At 38.8% G+C, this 17,126-nt stretch overlaps 6 protein-coding genes across 6 annotated transcripts in view; all 6 read left to right on the top strand.

Moving 5' to 3' along the window:
- Positions 1-333, top strand: part of histh1l2 (histone H1 like 2) — a 1,124-nt gene extending 791 nt beyond the window's left edge. The window contains 1 exon segment of the mRNA NM_001442817.1: positions 1-333. This exon segment is cut by the window's left edge and continues 791 nt beyond it. The gene's annotated coding sequence lies outside the window, so the exon portion shown is untranslated.
- A 565-nt stretch (positions 334-898) lies between these two features.
- Positions 899-1,484, top strand: si:ch1073-153i20.5. Its single transcript, NM_001423820.1, is given in 1 exon segment — positions 899-1,484. A coding segment is annotated over 1 exon segment (384 nt). The 5' UTR covers positions 899-940; the 3' UTR covers positions 1,325-1,484.
- Positions 1,485-4,861: 3,377 nt separating this feature from the next.
- Positions 4,862-5,325, top strand: hist1h2a6 (histone cluster 1 H2A family member 6). The gene is given in 1 exon segment (NM_001245963.2): positions 4,862-5,325. A coding segment is annotated over 1 exon segment (384 nt). The 5' UTR covers positions 4,862-4,893; the 3' UTR covers positions 5,278-5,325.
- Positions 5,326-6,441: 1,116 nt separating this feature from the next.
- LOC570405 (histone H4) lies at positions 6,442-7,029 on the top strand. The gene has a single exon (XM_087260578.1). The coding sequence runs from the start codon at positions 6,472-6,474 to the stop codon at positions 6,781-6,783; it is 312 nt and encodes a 103-aa protein (XP_087116704.1). The 5' UTR covers positions 6,442-6,471; the 3' UTR covers positions 6,784-7,029.
- Positions 7,030-13,233: 6,204 nt separating this feature from the next.
- Positions 13,234-15,070, top strand: si:ch73-368j24.12. Its single transcript, XM_087260532.1, has one exon. The coding sequence runs from the start codon at positions 13,277-13,279 to the stop codon at positions 13,880-13,882; it is 606 nt and encodes a 201-aa protein (XP_087116658.1). The 5' UTR covers positions 13,234-13,276; the 3' UTR covers positions 13,883-15,070.
- LOC137496127 (histone H3) lies at positions 14,558-17,079 on the top strand. Its single transcript, XM_087260550.1, has one exon. The coding sequence runs from the start codon at positions 14,596-14,598 to the stop codon at positions 15,004-15,006; it is 411 nt and encodes a 136-aa protein (XP_087116676.1). The 5' UTR covers positions 14,558-14,595; the 3' UTR covers positions 15,007-17,079.
- Positions 17,080-17,126: the final 47 nt, after the last annotated feature.

Below are 17,126 nucleotides of genomic sequence, written 5' to 3'. Positions count from 1 at the left end.
ATTCACAAACACTCAAGCCTGTTTGAGATTTTACTGTTGAGTAAAAAATAATTTGAATAATGCTGGAATAATGAATAACGCTAAAGCTTACCATCGACTCCCCGTTTGTTTTCCTCTTATAGAAATCAATGGCAAGTGTTTATTTTTGTAGTATTCTGAATATTTCTGTTCAGCAGAAGAAAAAAGTCTTAAAAGTTAAAGTTTGAAAACAGTGAGTACATTTTTATTTTTGGGGGGTGAACTATCCCTTTAAGCAAATACACTAAGACATTAACATTAAGTCAAGTATGTGCTGATATTTAAGTGATATAAACAATAAAGTGTAGACTGGAACGGTATTGCTCAATAATAATTTGTTAAACGGTCATTATTTATTTTTGACTCCGTTACATCAACTTTTGGTAAAAAAAAAAATAATTTCATCATTATGTGTGTATGCTCAAGAAAACATTTATAGTGCAAGTACTTTATTACGTACTTAAAGGGACAGTTACCCCATAATGGAAATGTTTTAATCATTGACTCAACATCGAGTTTATGAGTTTCTTTATTCCGTTGACAACAAAATATATTCTGAGGATGTAAGAAACATTGTGACTTATGATTACCATAATAGGAAAAATAACAAATACTTTGTAATCCAATTGTTACATCTGCATGTTTTAAAAATAATGTTTTGCGCTTGTTCAACAGAAAAAAAGAATATGAAACACGTGAATTAAATGATGAATTGCAATTTTTGAAAGAACTGTCCCTTTAAGGGCTCTCATTAGCGGAAAGAGGGTGTGGTTTGCAGGTCGAAGAAACGCTCGCTGATTGGTTTCTATCATGTTCAGTTTACAGCCAATAGGACAATCGCACGCCTCCTTCTTAAAAGCGCATTACGAAAAGTTTCGTTATTGTTACTTTAGGTAGCAGGAAAAATCTAATCGAGACGAAAATGAGCGGAAGAGGCAAAACCGGAGGAAAAGCCCGCGCTAAGGCAAAATCTCGTTCTTCGAGGGCGGGTCTGCAGTTCCCAGTCGGTCGTGTTCACAGACTTCTTCGCAAAGGCAACTACGCACAGCGTGTTGGTGCTGGAGCTCCAGTATATCTGGCCGCTGTGTTAGAATATTTGACCGCTGAGATTCTGGAGTTGGCTGGAAACGCCGCTCGGGACAACAAGAAGACCCGCATCATCCCCCGACACCTTCAGTTGGCAGTGCGCAATGACGAGGAGTTGAATAAGCTTCTGGGCGGAGTGACCATCGCTCAAGGCGGTGTGCTGCCCAACATCCAGGCCGTGTTGCTGCCCAAGAAGACCGAGAAAGCCGCCAAGAAATAAACCAAGTTTTTAAAGACCTTTTAAAAACCAAAGGCTCTTTTAAGAGCCACCCATTTCCTCCTTAAAAGAATAATTTACTTGCTTGGGTTGAACTAATATTTCACTAGTATAAATAAAAGCTCAACTAAAGTTTCATACCACACTTAATAAACAATACACTTTTGTATTATAAGTTTATTTAAAGCTTTCAATATCTCAGTCCTTCGATTCTATTGCACATCTACAAACACAAAAGTTGATAAAACTGCATTACAGCCTATATGGGTTTAAGAGATCTCAAAACTAAATGAGATGTTTTTATATTTAAATCTGTCGCGCTGTAGATAATCTGAATTAAAGCCCAACGCCATATCTTTGGGGATTAATGGACATTTACATAATATAATAAAGAAAACATTTAAGACGTTGGAGGTGAAAATAATGTACGTTTTGGCTGGTACTTGTTCTCAAAAGGACTGATTCAAAAACAAAGGCGCACAGTCATTGGTCAACTGTCGTAAAGCGAAAGCAGACAATAACCAATCAAATCATTTGACTTCACACCATCCAATAAGATCGTGGCAGCTACGCTTTTAAATAAACGACACCGGGCAGCAGGGCTGTCACTTACTTTACTGTCAAGTGAAAAATCATCTCGCAATGGCAAGAACCAAGCAGACCGCCCGTAAATCCACCGGAGGTAAGGCCCCTAGGAAGCAGCTCGCAACCAAAGCTGCTCGTAAAAGCGCACCAGCTACCGGTGGCGTCAAAAAGCCTCACCGCTACAGGCCCGGAACCGTGGCTCTGAGAGAGATCCGCCGTTATCAGAAGTCAACTGAGCTGCTGATCCGCAAACTTCCCTTCCAGCGTCTGGTGAGAGAAATTGCTCAAGACTTCAAGACTGATCTGCGTTTCCAGAGCTCCGCTGTCATGGCCCTGCAGGAGTCCAGCGAGGCTTATCTGGTGGGTCTGTTTGAGGACACAAACCTGTGTGCCATCCACGCCAAGAGGGTCACCATCATGCCCAAAGACATCCAGCTGGCCCGCCGAATCCGCGGAGAGCGCGCTTAAACCCACTTGTGACGCAACAAAACCCAAAGGCTCTTTTAAGAGCCACCCATCTGTCTCTGTAAAAGGCAATTTTTGAGATTTCCTTAAGCTGAACTGTTAAACTGTACTTGTATCTAAAATAAGATTGGTGTTTGAGAGAACAGTTCGAACACAAACTCTGCTTTCAACTAAAAAGATTACAGCTTCAGTACTGGTGAACAGACATTTACATTTTTGATACATGGCTCCTCAAATGCTGAACTATCCACACGTAGAATAAAACGCATTCATTTGCAATGTAACTTAGTTCAGGTTAATCTCGTCTTATAATTTTGATAACGCTTATTCTATAACCTAAAATATGCACCATGAACTAGGATGAGATTTTTTGTTGAAAATAGTTATCCGCTAAATAAAAGCGGGAAATTTAAACCAAGAAACCGTTAGTTACAATAGGGTGGTGAAAAAAAGACGTCAAACACTATAACATAGGCGGAGTCAATCTTTCAAAGCTGATGGGTAGTATGACCTGACCAATCAAGTCATTCCATGGGTAAGGCGGTGAACCAATCACAGGCCGCGTATTCTTATTTTAAATTACCATACGTGATATATAAAACCCAGTGCTTTTCAGTAGCAGTGTATTATATGATCATCTTGGTCAAGAAGCAATATGCCTGAACCAGCCAAGACTGCACCCAAGAAGGGCTCCAAAAAGGCGGTGACTAAAACCGCCGGCAAAGGAGGAAAGAAGCGCAAGAGGACTAGGAAGGAGAGTTACGCCATCTACGTATACAAGGTGCTGAAGCAGGTCCATCCTGATACCGGAATCTCCTCTAAAGCGATGGGCATCATGAACTCGTTCGTCAACGACATCTTCGAGCGCATCGCCGGTGAGGCATCTCGTCTCGCTCATTACAACAAGCGCTCCACCATTACATCGAGAGAGATCCAGACCGCCGTGCGTCTGCTGCTGCCCGGGGAACTGGCCAAACACGCCGTGTCTGAGGGCACAAAAGCCGTCACCAAGTACACCAGCTCCAAGTAAAGCGCGGAGACAACTTGTATTACCCAAAGGCTCTTTTAAGAGCCACCCATGTTTTCGTATTGAGGGCTTTGTCTAAATTAAGCAAGTACATGAAATTTTATAGTTTTTATATATATATATATATATATATATATATATATATATATATATATATATATATATATATATATATATAGAGGAAAAAAGTGGTAAGGAGTGATGGTACTTTAATGACGGACAACATTGCAAGTACTACACCAACTACTACAATGGTAGAAATTCTGTATAATTGCGTATAATTCTTTCAAATCAAGGTGATAAATATAAATGCTTAATGTAGATGTTTTGTACTTAGGGTGTAACATAGTTCAGTTTCTTTCAGCTTAGTGCCTTTATTAATCAGGGGTCGCCCCGCGGAATGAACCACCAACTTATGAAAACTGTTTTAAGCAGCAGATGTCATTCCAGCTGCAACACATCAGTGGGAAACATTCAGATTCGCACACATACACTACGGACAATTTAGCTTGTTCAATTCACCTGTACGGCATGTGTTTGGACTGTGGGGGTAACCGGAGGAAACCGTGAACACAGGGAGAACATGCAAACTCCACACAAATATGCCGACTGATCCAGTCGAGGCTCGAACCAGCGACCTTCATACTGTGAAGCAACAATGCTACTCATTGCACCACCCTCTATAGCCACCCAATATATTTCTGCTAAAAAAATTATCCTTTAAAATTAGGTTTTCTAAATACATTATACTTTCGTCCATGCTCTTCAATATCCTGTTAAATAAATCTATATTCTTAAAAAAAATGTAAAATAAAATCCTACACCTTTGACTGTTTCAGTGCATTCTGAAATGTACCTTTGACCGAGATGACATTCATTTTCAATTCTCTTAGTTTTCCAACAAGCTGTATGCTTTCTGTGTTTGATTATTGGTTCAGAATAGCAGCGTAAGCTTCAAGCCTTACAACATTGTCCTCTTTCCTGTTTACATATTTCTTTCTTTCCCCACTTTTGATTTTGTTAAATAAATATCTTCCCTTTAACTCTTTATTCCCGTTCTCTTGCCAAAGGCTTATAACTGCAGCTTTAATAATACTTTTGACTGGAAATTATTAGTGTTTTGGATAATAAGATTTCTATTTCTACCTCCTTTCCTCAATGCTGTTTTAGCCAACATATTCATCTCTTCATCCCCTTCTATACATAAACGGCCATAGATCCATAAAAACAAATCTACACTTACTGTATTATTGATTCTATAAAAATGTTGCATACTTTCATACAGAATATAAACGATTACGTTTAAACGTAGGTTATAACAAAGCATTGCCAGAAACTCGCAAATGGGGCGGGTCTTGTGAGTTGGAGGGAAGTGCAGTGATTGGTTTTCAATTGAGCCAGAATCTGACCAATAGGCGAGAGGCACATTAGCTTTAAAACCTGATCGTCGCCTTCACTATTGCATTCGATTATCTTCGAGAATCATCTACTCAACATGAGCGGAAGAGGCAAAACCGGAGGAAAAGCCCGCGCTAAGGCAAAGACTCGCTCCTCCAGAGCAGGGCTTCAGTTCCCCGTCGGTCGTGTACACAGACTCCTCCGCAAGGGGAACTATGCTCAGCGCGTCGGTGCTGGAGCTCCAGTGTATCTGGCTGCTGTGCTCGAGTATCTGACCGCTGAGATTCTGGAGTTGGCTGGAAACGCCGCCCGGGACAACAAGAAGACCCGTATCATCCCCCGACATCTGCAGCTGGCGGTGCGCAATGACGAGGAGTTGAACAAGCTTCTGGGCGGAGTAACCATCGCTCAAGGCGGTGTGCTGCCAAACATTCAGGCCGTGTTGCTGCCCAAGAAGACCGAGAAGGCCGCCAAGAAGTAAACTGAGAAAAGATCGCTTCAAAACCAAAGGCTCTTTTAAGAGCCACCCATTTCATCCTTAAAAGATTGATTTACCTTTAATGAATTCATTTTCATACCACACCTATTAACCAATTCACCTTTTTATTATAAGAGTTTGAAAGCTTTCAATATCTCAGCTTCTCGATTTTATTGCACATTAACAGCCAAAAAAGTTGATCAAACTATTACAGCCTGAATGGGCTTAAGAGATCTCAAAGCTAAATGAGATGTTTAATTCTGACAGGTTGTAAATAATCTGAATTAAAGCCCAACGCTATATATACTTAACGATTAATGGAAAATTGACAATATAGAACAGAGCCAATATTTAGGACGTTGGAGGTGAAAATAATGCACGTTTTAGCTGGATCTTGTCCTCAAAAGGACTGGTTCAAAAACAAAGGTGCACAGTCATTGGTCAACTGTCGTAAAGCAAAAGCCGACAATAGCCAATCAAATCATTTGACTTCACACCATCCACCATCGCTAATAAATTTAATGATTAGTCTTTGTTAACATTACAGGGTATCCGCAAAGTCTTGTCTGAAAAATGTTTCAGAGTAACCCATGTGTCTCTTTAAATTATGGTTTTATTTACTGAACTATTAAGCATCACTTTATTCTGTTTAAATAAAACTGGTGTTTTAAATTACAATTCAAACACCATCTCGGTGTAAGGCCACCAAATCGGGCCAACAGTCCATCTCAGAACTTAAATCTGTTTATAACGGTTTACTAATGTGGATTAATTTCCATCCTCACAATAATATTAAACAGTTCTCTATAGTCCGTGTTTGGTGAGGACACTGACTGGACACTGTTGTGCACAGATTTAGTTTGTTTTATAGTTTTCAAAGACAGTTTTTAAACTTTTTAAAATACTTATTTCGTTACAGCAGCTTTTTGGAAAGGGCTCCATTGCCAGTAACTCTGTAGTGAAATATAAATATATATATAGATTTATTTATTTTTAAAATTATTGGGTGAACTGTCTCTCTTTAAATGCATTATTCAAAAAGCGAACTACTATCCGAGCCACAAGGCTGGAGATTGACACGCCTATTAAGACGTTGTAGCTCCGCCTTACGTGTTTCAACTAGGTCGTCTAAGCGACTGTAAAGGTTCTCTGGTGTTACTCTTTATCATACATTCTGAACTTAACCAGTTAAGAATCATGTCTGGAAGAGGCAAAGGCGGGAAAGGACTTGGAAAAGGAGGCGCCAAGCGTCATCGTAAGGTTTTGCGTGATAACATCCAGGGAATCACCAAACCCGCTATTCGTCGTCTCGCTCGCCGTGGCGGAGTCAAGCGTATCTCTGGCCTGATCTACGAGGAGACTCGCGGTGTGCTCAAGGTGTTCCTGGAAAACGTCATCCGTGATGCAGTTACCTACACCGAACACGCCAAGAGGAAGACCGTGACCGCCATGGATGTGGTGTACGCGCTGAAACGGCAGGGACGCACTCTGTACGGGTTCGGCGGTTAAACATCTGCGATCGGTCCATAAACCAAAGGCTCTTTTAAGAGCCACCAATGCTGCCTTAAACGAGCTTTTTGACTTGATATTGCGTTTCTGGCGTATCTATGTATTACAACCATGCATTATTAACTGAACCGGTCTCATTAATATAAAACTAAACGAGGACACGTTCTGTATATACTGTTAACTGTCATATAATTAGGTTCACGGGTTACCAACCCTTTTAAAACAGCTACTTGGCTACCGATTAATGTGAAGGGCTACCCGTTTGACACATTTCTCAAATAACAAATATGCTCAATTTACTTTTGTTATTGTTAATAATGATATTCAACTGTATGAAAACTGTATATTTTATAGACAGTATTATATATATATATATATTTTATTTATAGATATTATATATTTATAGATATTATATATTTTATTTATATTTTAGTTTTACACCAATTTAAGTGTGATTTAAAAAGAATTTTTCTATTTTAGAGGCCTGCCGGCACCATGTTGGTGACCCCTGGTTTAGATCATAAGTCTCTAGCTGTATACTTAGGGTGCTTTCACACCTACACTTTTGTTTCGGAACGTATCTCGTTTACCCAGTTAGCGCGGTTCGTTTGGCATATGTGAACAGGGCAACTCTGTTCCGCACCAAAGTAATCGCTCCGAGATCGCTTGAGGTCGTCTCGGCTCGATTAAATCAAACCCTGGAGCGGATCGTTTGCAGTGAGAAAGCGATCCGATCCGAGCGCAGTTATATCACAGTGTTTTATGGATATGTAATAGGCTTACGGCTATATGAATAGAGAATCATGAGTAGGGCGGGAAGTTTCGCCAGTCTCCGGATGCCCGCAAACGAGTGATGATCTCCAGGTAATCTTGCGTCTCACTCCTGGTCCTCAAATAGGCATCGTCGCGCACCCTTCTCAAGCCTGATTTATACTTCTGCGTCAGGTGACCGGCGTAACCCACCGCGCAGGCAACGCGCGTGGCTGTGCATTTATACTTCTGCGCGCTGTCTCTGTCGGTCTGCATTAACACTTCCGAAACGCTAGTTGGCAGTGAGGTGTAAATGTTCCTCTGTGTCGAGTTTCTTCGCTGCTTTTTTGCTTTTCCTTAACACTTCCGGGATGTACAAGTGGCTCAAACTCGCTCATTTTGAGGCAGGAACCGGCGGACGTGCAACAACTTTAACTATGAGCTAAACACAAAACGAAACTTTCCATCCGGAGCTCCTTCACGGGACTCCACACTTGTAAACAATTGCTCGCGCCATTCGCGCGGCTCTCGGTCCCGCCCAGACTCGTCAGCACTACCAAGCCGACCAATCACAGAGCTTACGCTACGCGTCGTTGCGTCGTGTAGTTACATTTTTTTGAGAGGTGCACGTGAGTGACGGCGACGGCGAAGGGCTATGCGTCAGCGCCGTAGCATACGCCAGTGTTTGACGCAGAAGTATAAATCAGCCTTCACCCCTCCCCACCGCGTCTCTCCTCAGATACGTCGCGCACGCGCGCACCCTGTCAATCACCACCAAACCACGACCTCTCCTGACAGCTTAGCGGGACGCTGCAAAATAAAGCCTGACACTCTGACTAATGTAAGGAGAGTTTACTCGCACGTGACTTGTTTTAGCTCTTTTGGTCCGTTTAGAAACTTTGCAGTGTGAAAGCGAACCGCTCCAAGAGCAAAGAGCAACAATGTAACATTTGTAATCCCTGTTTCAGAACAACTGAATCGATTCACATGTGTGAAAGCACCCTTAATTTCCTAGTAGCGTGCCTGTTAGGGCTGCTCGATTATGTGAAAAATAAAATCACGATTATTTTGGTCATAATTGTAATCATGATTATTCAAAACGATTATCAGTGTAAGTCAAAATTATTTGGCCTTCTGTGAATTTTTTTTGTATATAAATATTTCATAAATGATGTTTAGCAGGAATTTTTTACTGTATTTCCTATATTTTTCATCTGGATAAAGGCTTATTTGTTTTATTTCGGCTAAAATAAAAGCTGGTTTAATATTGTGAAACCTATTTTAATAGCTCAATTTTATTAGCCCCTTTAAACAATATATATTTTTGATTATCTGCAGAAGAAACTCCTGTTATGCAATGACTTGGTATATTACAGTACTATAATCTTGAAAAATATCTAATAAAATATTATGAGCTGTCATCATAGCAAAGATAAAATAAATGAGTTATTAGAAATGAGTTATTAAATCTGTTTTGTTTAAACTGTACTTTAAGCATCTTTACTGCAACAAAAACACTTCAGCTACAAAAGTCCTTCCGTCAGGAGCAGTGAGGGATTTTCTCCATTTGTTGTTTGATTAATAATAAAAACAGTAAGCAGCAGGAATATTGCCGACTGTCACTACCGAATCCAATGTGTGTCTCCATTTTCAGTGTATGCCTAGTATAACAACCTCCAGGGTTTTTGTTTAAACACGCTTAATATGGCTTGAACTTAAGTAAAACGTGATGAAGAATGTAAACTATATGCATTTGTTTTTAATACAAAACATGTATTTTTAAAAAGGCCTATACAGATTCTGATATGATCAGGACCTTGGGTTTTTACGATGGGGTCACACATAGGTCAGTTTCTATATCTCTGTATCTGGTCAAGAAAGTCACAAAATAGGTTGAAAACTATGCTCTTTCTCTATTCCTGCTCTGCAGTCTATCGGCTGTACTGCTACTAGGCTGTATTTGGGGCCTACTTATTTTTGTTTATACAGAGACAATGTACAACATTGTTTGAGAGGTGGTGGTGCTAGATCATTAAATATTTTATACATTAAATACATCAGCATAAAAAAAGAAATTGTCAAATGCTAGTAATTAATTTGTAAGTAGTAATTTGTATATACGGCTACAATAATGACAGCTCCTTGGCTTTTTAGATAATTAAATAGCTTAAGAATAATATACAATGGTTTTAAAGTTGTAATGCTCGTGTGACACAAATTGTAGCACAATACGATAAATGAAAGAAAACCATTGTATTCATAAAATGTTTAGCAGCAGCCACAGGTACTCTGTTATTTGTCTTTGATACTCTTGGTTTTTTCTCACTCTCTTTTAGGTTTAACTTTAATGACATTTAAGCTGGGTACAATTAAAGTTTTCATCATTTCACGTTTAATTTCTACAGTTATTTTGTTACTAATTCAGTTGGAACCATAGCAAAATATTGGCATTTATTAATAATTAAATTTTCAAGTATTTTGTGAATAATTTTTTATTTAACTTAGAATGCAATTGCTCCATATTGCAATACAATCACATAAAAGCAATGCTCTCCTACATTTTTAGCTTTTAAATCTGCCATAATTTTAAAAGATGAATGGTTTGACTAGAAATGTAGTTTTTCACCATCATACTGATAACGTTTTTTAGTCAATCGGCAGAACTACAGTTAGAACCGCGGTAGTTAAAACCAACTCTTATGTTGAAGCATCCTGGCTGATGTTAGTAAGATGGAGTTCATAGAATTTCAATGATACTGAAATTAAACTTGATTAGACTGATTATTTTATCTTATCTTTTAAATTTCCCCACATGCAAGTTCATACCACAAAAATAAAGACAATCAATATACTATTAAGCAGTCTTTGAACAAACAGTCTATTAAACTTTAAATGATATCAATGGTGAGGTGAATTTATATAATTTAGACTGTTAGAGTCTAAATAATCTAAATATCAGAGTATAATCTCCTTGGGAAATAAAATAGAGAGACAAAGTAAAAGAGGCACTGACCATATTTATCCAATTCTTCTTCTGAAAACCACTACTGATAATCATCTGTTCCATGAAAGTCCATCACAGATCACAGAGTAGTCACTGAAAGTATGAATCACACAATCACCACTGACAGAAACATTCAGTTCAATTCAGTCAGGTCCTGTCTACAAGAAATAAACAGGCCAAGTCACTACTAAATATTGAAAATACATTAATAAACGCTCAGTCAATACTCACATTTGAGCAGCAGCAGCAATATTGTTCTAAAAATACCAGAACCAGAGTGAATTGGTAGCTTTAGTTCACCATGCTGTCCTTCTTCCAAACACAAGTCTCTTGCACTCTGGTGAGCTGGAATATATCCGGTTATCGCACTCTAGTGGCTCCTAGTGTCATTACAAACGCTGTTTATCACATCACAAAGAACCAAAATGATCAAAAAGCATGTAATGTTAGTTGGATAGAAAATCTAATAAAGCCTTTTCTGATAAACAACTTTGTTTGCCCCAAAATACTGCAATTAGGTTCTATATTTACAAACCTGGAGATGTTACGGGATAGTTAAGGGACACAGCAAACTCCATTCAGTCTATATTCAATGTCAAACAAACATTATTTAGACTAGAATTAATAATTAAAAAATAATAAGATTTTAAAGATTTTATAGACTTATTTTCTGGGCACCATCGTTAGATAGAATTTAGAATTGAACTAAGCGTTTGTATTTTCTGAAATGATAATTTATTTAAGTTATTATTGTGATTATGCTTATTGTTAATGTAGCCTTTCCTGTGAGTTTATTTATAAAAAGCTACAGTTACACCTTGAAAGCAAAAGTTTAAACTTTTACCACATAAACACTCTGAATCAGGGGTGCCCAAACTTGGTCCTGCTAATAAAGCTCTCAGTAGGCTTGCTGGAAATGTCTTGGCTGGTGCGTTGAGGCAAGTTGGAGCTAAACTCTACAGGACACCAGCCCTCCAGGACAGTTTGGGCACCCCTGCTCTAGATTGACAGTGGTTCTTTTTTCTAAACCAGGGGTCAGGAACCTTTTTTTCAGCAAAGAACCAATCAGATTTATTTATTTTTTTTTATCAAATGCATTTTTTAAAGAGCCATATGGACTGTGTGTATAAAACAAAACCTTTATATAATTATACACAAAACCTTTATTTATGCCCATGCATAACTTAAAAATAAACAAATAGAACGCACCACAATGTAAGAAGAAAGGCCAATTTACATATTTTTTTTCTGTTTGCCATCGCCACCCGAATGTTTAAATTTACGTGCGTGAGGTTACCATCGCAATGTAAGAAATATAACTTGCCCTTTATTGTTGTCGCTTTTCGAGTGAATCCACAGCACCACGTATGCGCATTGGTTGAAATGTCCTTTTATTGTAAACTGAGGTCTTATTAATTTTGCTGTAGAAAATACAATATAAAAAATTGTAATTGTATTTGCAATAGGAAACTGATTTCTAGTAATTAAAAATGTTGAATTATTATTGAAAAGGGACAGCAGGAGAGCCACATATTTTTCATCAAAGAGCCACATGTAGCTTCCAAGCCATAGGTTCCTTACCCCTGGTCTACATGGGTCTCAAACTCAATTCCTGGAGGGCCACAGCTCTGCACACTTTTGCTCCAACCTTAATCAAACACAGCTGATTCAAATAATCAACGTGTTTGAGACTCTTTTGAACAACTTTTGGATTAGCTGTGGTTGATTAGGGTTGGAGCAAAACTGTGAAGAGCTGTGGCCCTCCAGGAATTGAGTTTGAGAAGCATGGTCTAAATGTTTTTCACCACACAAGAATAATAGCATCTTTGGACAGAAGACATTATAGCAAGGCATCTTGTTTTTGTTAGGGTTATACTGCCACAACTATAATGAACTTCTGATGATTGCTTTGTTATTTACAGATTTTGCATTATGTAGGTTAATATGCTACACACTGGTGCAGTATTTTAAAGTACTGAAACATCTTTAAAATACTTAAAAATACTTTAAAACATGCATTTGCTTCAAGGCAATTGATAAATAATGTAGAATTTTAATTCCATTTATACTGTGGATATTTCTCATTGCTTGAAATTAAGCTGTTCAGTATGGATGTTTTTTTATTGTTATTATTGTTTTATATATAATTTAGAATTTTTTATATTTTATTTATTTTATTGAGTGATGAACTCTGGTGTGACATGATTTTTTTTTCTTTTGGATTAATAAAGTTCAAACAAACAAACAAACAAAATATAAAATAAAAAGGTTTTATGTAAAAAAAAAAAAAAAAAAAAAAAAAAAAAAAAAAAAAAATATATATATATATATATATATATATATATATATATATAAACATTAACAACTCTTGCTGCATATCTTGTTTTATATTTTCACAGGTCCTATTGTGCATAGTAAAACAACTTCAGTGAAAGAACTGAGGATAAATGACTCCATAAATCTAAAACAAAATACAGGGCGTCTCCTGTTTGAATTCCATGACAAAGGCTTGACCCTCTTTATATCATAAAGGTCTTTCTAGTCTGCTGTAAAATATTTTATTGCACTTTTTTTAGTCTTTGTTTAAACGGAGAAAGCACAAGTTTTGTGTCGAGGCGATTGTCTGAGGAGCGGCGATTGAGTCTACACGGTTCTCATGTGGTAGATAAGTTCACAGCGCCGCCCAGCAGAGCTTCATTATTCACTGCTAGTTGTAGGTGAAGGTTCCTCCTCTGAGAAATGGCTGAAACTGCTCCAGCTCCCGCTGCCACGCCGGCAAAAGCTCCCAGGAAGAAAGCGGCGTCCAAGCCCAAGAAAACGGGCCCAAATGTCCGCGACCTCATCGTTAAGACTGTGACCGCGTCCAAGGAGAGAAACGGCGTGTCTCTCGCAGCCCTGAAGAAGGCTCTCTCCGCCGGCGGATATGATGTGGAGAAGAACAACTCCCGCGTCAAAACCGCCGTCAAGGCATTGGTGACCAACGGCACTCTGGCCCAGACCAAAGGCACAGGCGCCTCCGGTTCATTCAAGCTCAACAAGAAACAAGCCGAGCCCAAGAAAGCAGCCAAGAAAACCGCCGCGAAAGCCAAGAAGCCCGCCGCTAAGAAATCTCCCAAGAAGGCGAAGAAACCGGCGGCCACATCTGTGAAGAAGGCGACAAAGAGCCCCAAGAAAGCCAAGAAGCCAGCAGCTGCCAAGAAGGCCACTAAGAGTCCCAAGAAGGCAAAGAAACCAGCAGCTGCCAAGAAAGCAGCCAAGAGCCCCAAGAAGGTGAAAGCAGTCAAGCCCAAAACGACCAAACCTAAGGCGGCAAAGCCCATAAAGGCGGCTCCCAAGAAGAAGTAATCGGTTATTTCTGCTCGATTCTTCCATAAACTAAACGGCTCTTTTAAGAGCCACTCACATAACAGTGAAGAGCATTATTTTCAAACATTTTTAAAACTACTAATCTTGAAACAGTAACTTAATATGCCACCAGAAAAATAGACCAGGGCAGGAAACGCAAACAGTTCATTTTGAATGCATCCCTTTACGTTCCCAAGTTAGGAAAACTTTTAAGTTTTTTTTCATCCACGTGAATGCACAATTTATCTGTACTCACAATTGAATGCCTAAAATACTATACTGATGTACGCATAAATTCAGAACTAATGTAGGACGTTTTGCTTAAAGTTTACTTTAGGCATAAGTTCCCACTTGAAGCTTTCGCTGCGATCTGAAAATTACATCGCTGTTAGCTTATTTTCAAAAGCTACATTTAACATGATAAAGAAGTTATCTAAAAAACAAATGTGCAAGTTTCGCCATTGTATGCAACTTATCCTGAATAAGTTTTTTTTGAGCGGGAATAGCAACTGTCTGTCAGTCGTCTCCTCATAAAAAAAAAAAAAAAAAAAAAAAGGAATGCTCTGCCATTGGTCAGAATGTTCACGTCACACTGCGACATAAATGCAACAGCCAATCAAACGCCTCAACAACAACTGCCCTCCTATTAAAAAGCTGAGTATGCAGTCTGCGTACATCAGTCGACTAGAGCTCCATCTAGCATCACATCTATAATGGCAAGAACCAAGCAGACCGCCCGTAAATCTACCGGAGGAAAGGCTCCGAGGAAGCAGCTCGCCACTAAAGCTGCCCGTAAGAGCGCTCCCGCTACCGGCGGCGTCAAGAAGCCTCACCGCTACAGACCCGGAACCGTGGCTCTAAGAGAAATCCGTCGTTATCAGAAGTCCACCGAACTACTGATCCGTAAACTGCCCTTCCAGCGTCTGGTGAGAGAAATCGCTCAGGATTTCAAGACTGATCTGCGTTTTCAGAGCTCCGCTGTAATGGCCCTGCAGGAGGCCAGCGAGGCTTATCTGGTGGGTCTGTTTGAGGACACAAACCTGTGTGCCATCCACGCCAAGAGGGTCACCATCATGCCCAAAGACATCCAGCTGGCCCGCCGCATCCGCGGAGAGCGCGCTTAAAGCTACTGCTGACGCATTAAAACCCAAAGGCTCTTTTAAGAGCCACCTCAATGTGTCTAGAAAAGATTATTTTTCTTTGCGTTTAATCTCAATGGTACTGTGTACTAAAAATATGTAGAGGCAGTGGCTAAGTTGACTTATTAATGCCAATAGGAGCTAGATTTGTAAGCAGCTCGACTTTATTTTGTTCAACAGGGACAATGCTCATTAATCAACAGTAAAATACTAAATAAGTCCGAGTTAGTCACAAGGACTAATTTTCATCTTTTGCCCCCTGCCAGATTTTAAAAGGCAACCTAAAATAAAAAAAAAAAAACACATAACACATACGAAAATAGTAAAGTTACATATGACAAAAGGATAAAAAGCATGAAATAAGAATATCTTAAAATGTTAGACAAAAGATATAACACATGATTACAAATTTGGGTAACGCTTTCTTTTACAACCCGCAAAGTACCGCGTAAGTACAGTGAAATTACAGTGTACTTTTCTGTACGTACTGTGTAAGTATAATGAACGTATGTGTAGGTATAAGGGAACAAACCGTAATGCTTGGGTAATAAGGCGGTAACAACCAGATGTTCATCACGAAAATTACCGCGTAAGTACAGTCAAATAACGGTGTACTTTTCTGTACCAATAGTGTTAAGTATAAATAACGTTTACGTAGGTATAAGGGAACAAACTGTAATGCTTTGGTAATAAGGGGGTAACAACCAGATATTCAGCATGAAAGGTACAGCGTAAGTACAGTGAAATAACGTTGTACTTTTCTTTAAATTGCAAAAGAACAAACCATAATGTTTGCGTAATAGGGGAGTAACAATAAGATATTCATCACGCAAAGAAGTATATTAAGTTTACGATGTACTTTTCTTCAAGTATTGTATACATATGAAGAATTATGCAAGGATGGTGACAACCTATTGCTATCTGCAAATGTACTGTACATGCACCTGCGTGAGTACATTAGTACTCTTATTCAGTGCTTGGGTTTTATATGGGGTGTTTAATAATTAAAAGGTTTACAACCTGTAAAATTATGAACCCTTATTGTATACTGTATGTTTTTTAAATCTGCAATTCAATATAAAATATATTTCCATACACTACTTACCTTATGTTTACTCGTCGATCTCACCAAAGCCATCAATGTCTCCATAACTCACTATCAACAAATAACTTTGCATGACATAGGCCTACCGTCAGGGTTCAATGCAGATTAAAACAGCCTCGCAACTTTACTGCTGTTGCACAGGGGGATAACTTTTGCATTTCAGTAAATGTATAGCTGATGCTTTATAGAAAAATTTAGTAATTTGGTCTTCAATTAATAAAAACTGCTGCTGTAGTTTACTCTGTTCTTAGTGTTCACGTATACACTAGTGTGTTAAAGTTCAGCTTCTTCCCTCTTTGTTCCCTGTAGTTAAAGGGTGAATACAGTATTTGTTCCCCCCTTGTTCCATGTACTTACAGGATAAATACCACATTTGAGGGTTGTAAATTAAAGTGAAGCATTGTTCCTCCATTGTTACCCCCTTGTTCCCTGTACTTACAGGGTAATTACCACATTTGAGGGTTGTAAATTAAAGTGAAGCATTGTTCCTCCATTGTTACCCCCTTGTTCCCTGTACTTACAGGGTAAATACCACATTTGAGGGTTGTAAATTAAAGTGAAGCTTTGTTCCTCTCTTGTTACCTGTAGTTAAAGGGTAAATACAACATTTGTTCCCCCCTTGTTCCCTTTAGTTTACAATGTAAAATTTTGAAGGCAGTAAAATAAATATACAAACACACAATATATTTCTTCTTTACTTTGTAACCTTTATTTTAATAAATAAGCATTTTAAAACACTTCATCTTAATCAAACATTGTCTCGTCTATCATTGCCTATACTCATTCATTTTCTCTTCGGCTTTGTCCTTTTGTTAATCTGGGGTCACCACAGTGGAATGAACCACCAACTTATCCAGCATATGTTTTACGCAGTGGATGCCCTTCCAGCTGCAACCAATCTCTGGGAAACATCCATACACACCCATTCACTACGGACAATTTAGTCTACCCAATTCACCTGTACCGCATGTCTTTGGACTGTGAGGGAAACCGGAGCACC

This window comes from Danio rerio, chromosome 7 (genome assembly GCF_052040795.2).
Source record: "Danio rerio strain M-AB ecotype USA chromosome 7, GRCz13ab, whole genome shotgun sequence".
Lineage (NCBI taxonomy): Eukaryota > Metazoa > Chordata > Actinopteri > Cypriniformes > Danionidae > Danio > Danio rerio.
Note: the sequence above shows the minus strand (reverse complement) of the source record. Positions and strands in the feature narration are given on the sequence as shown.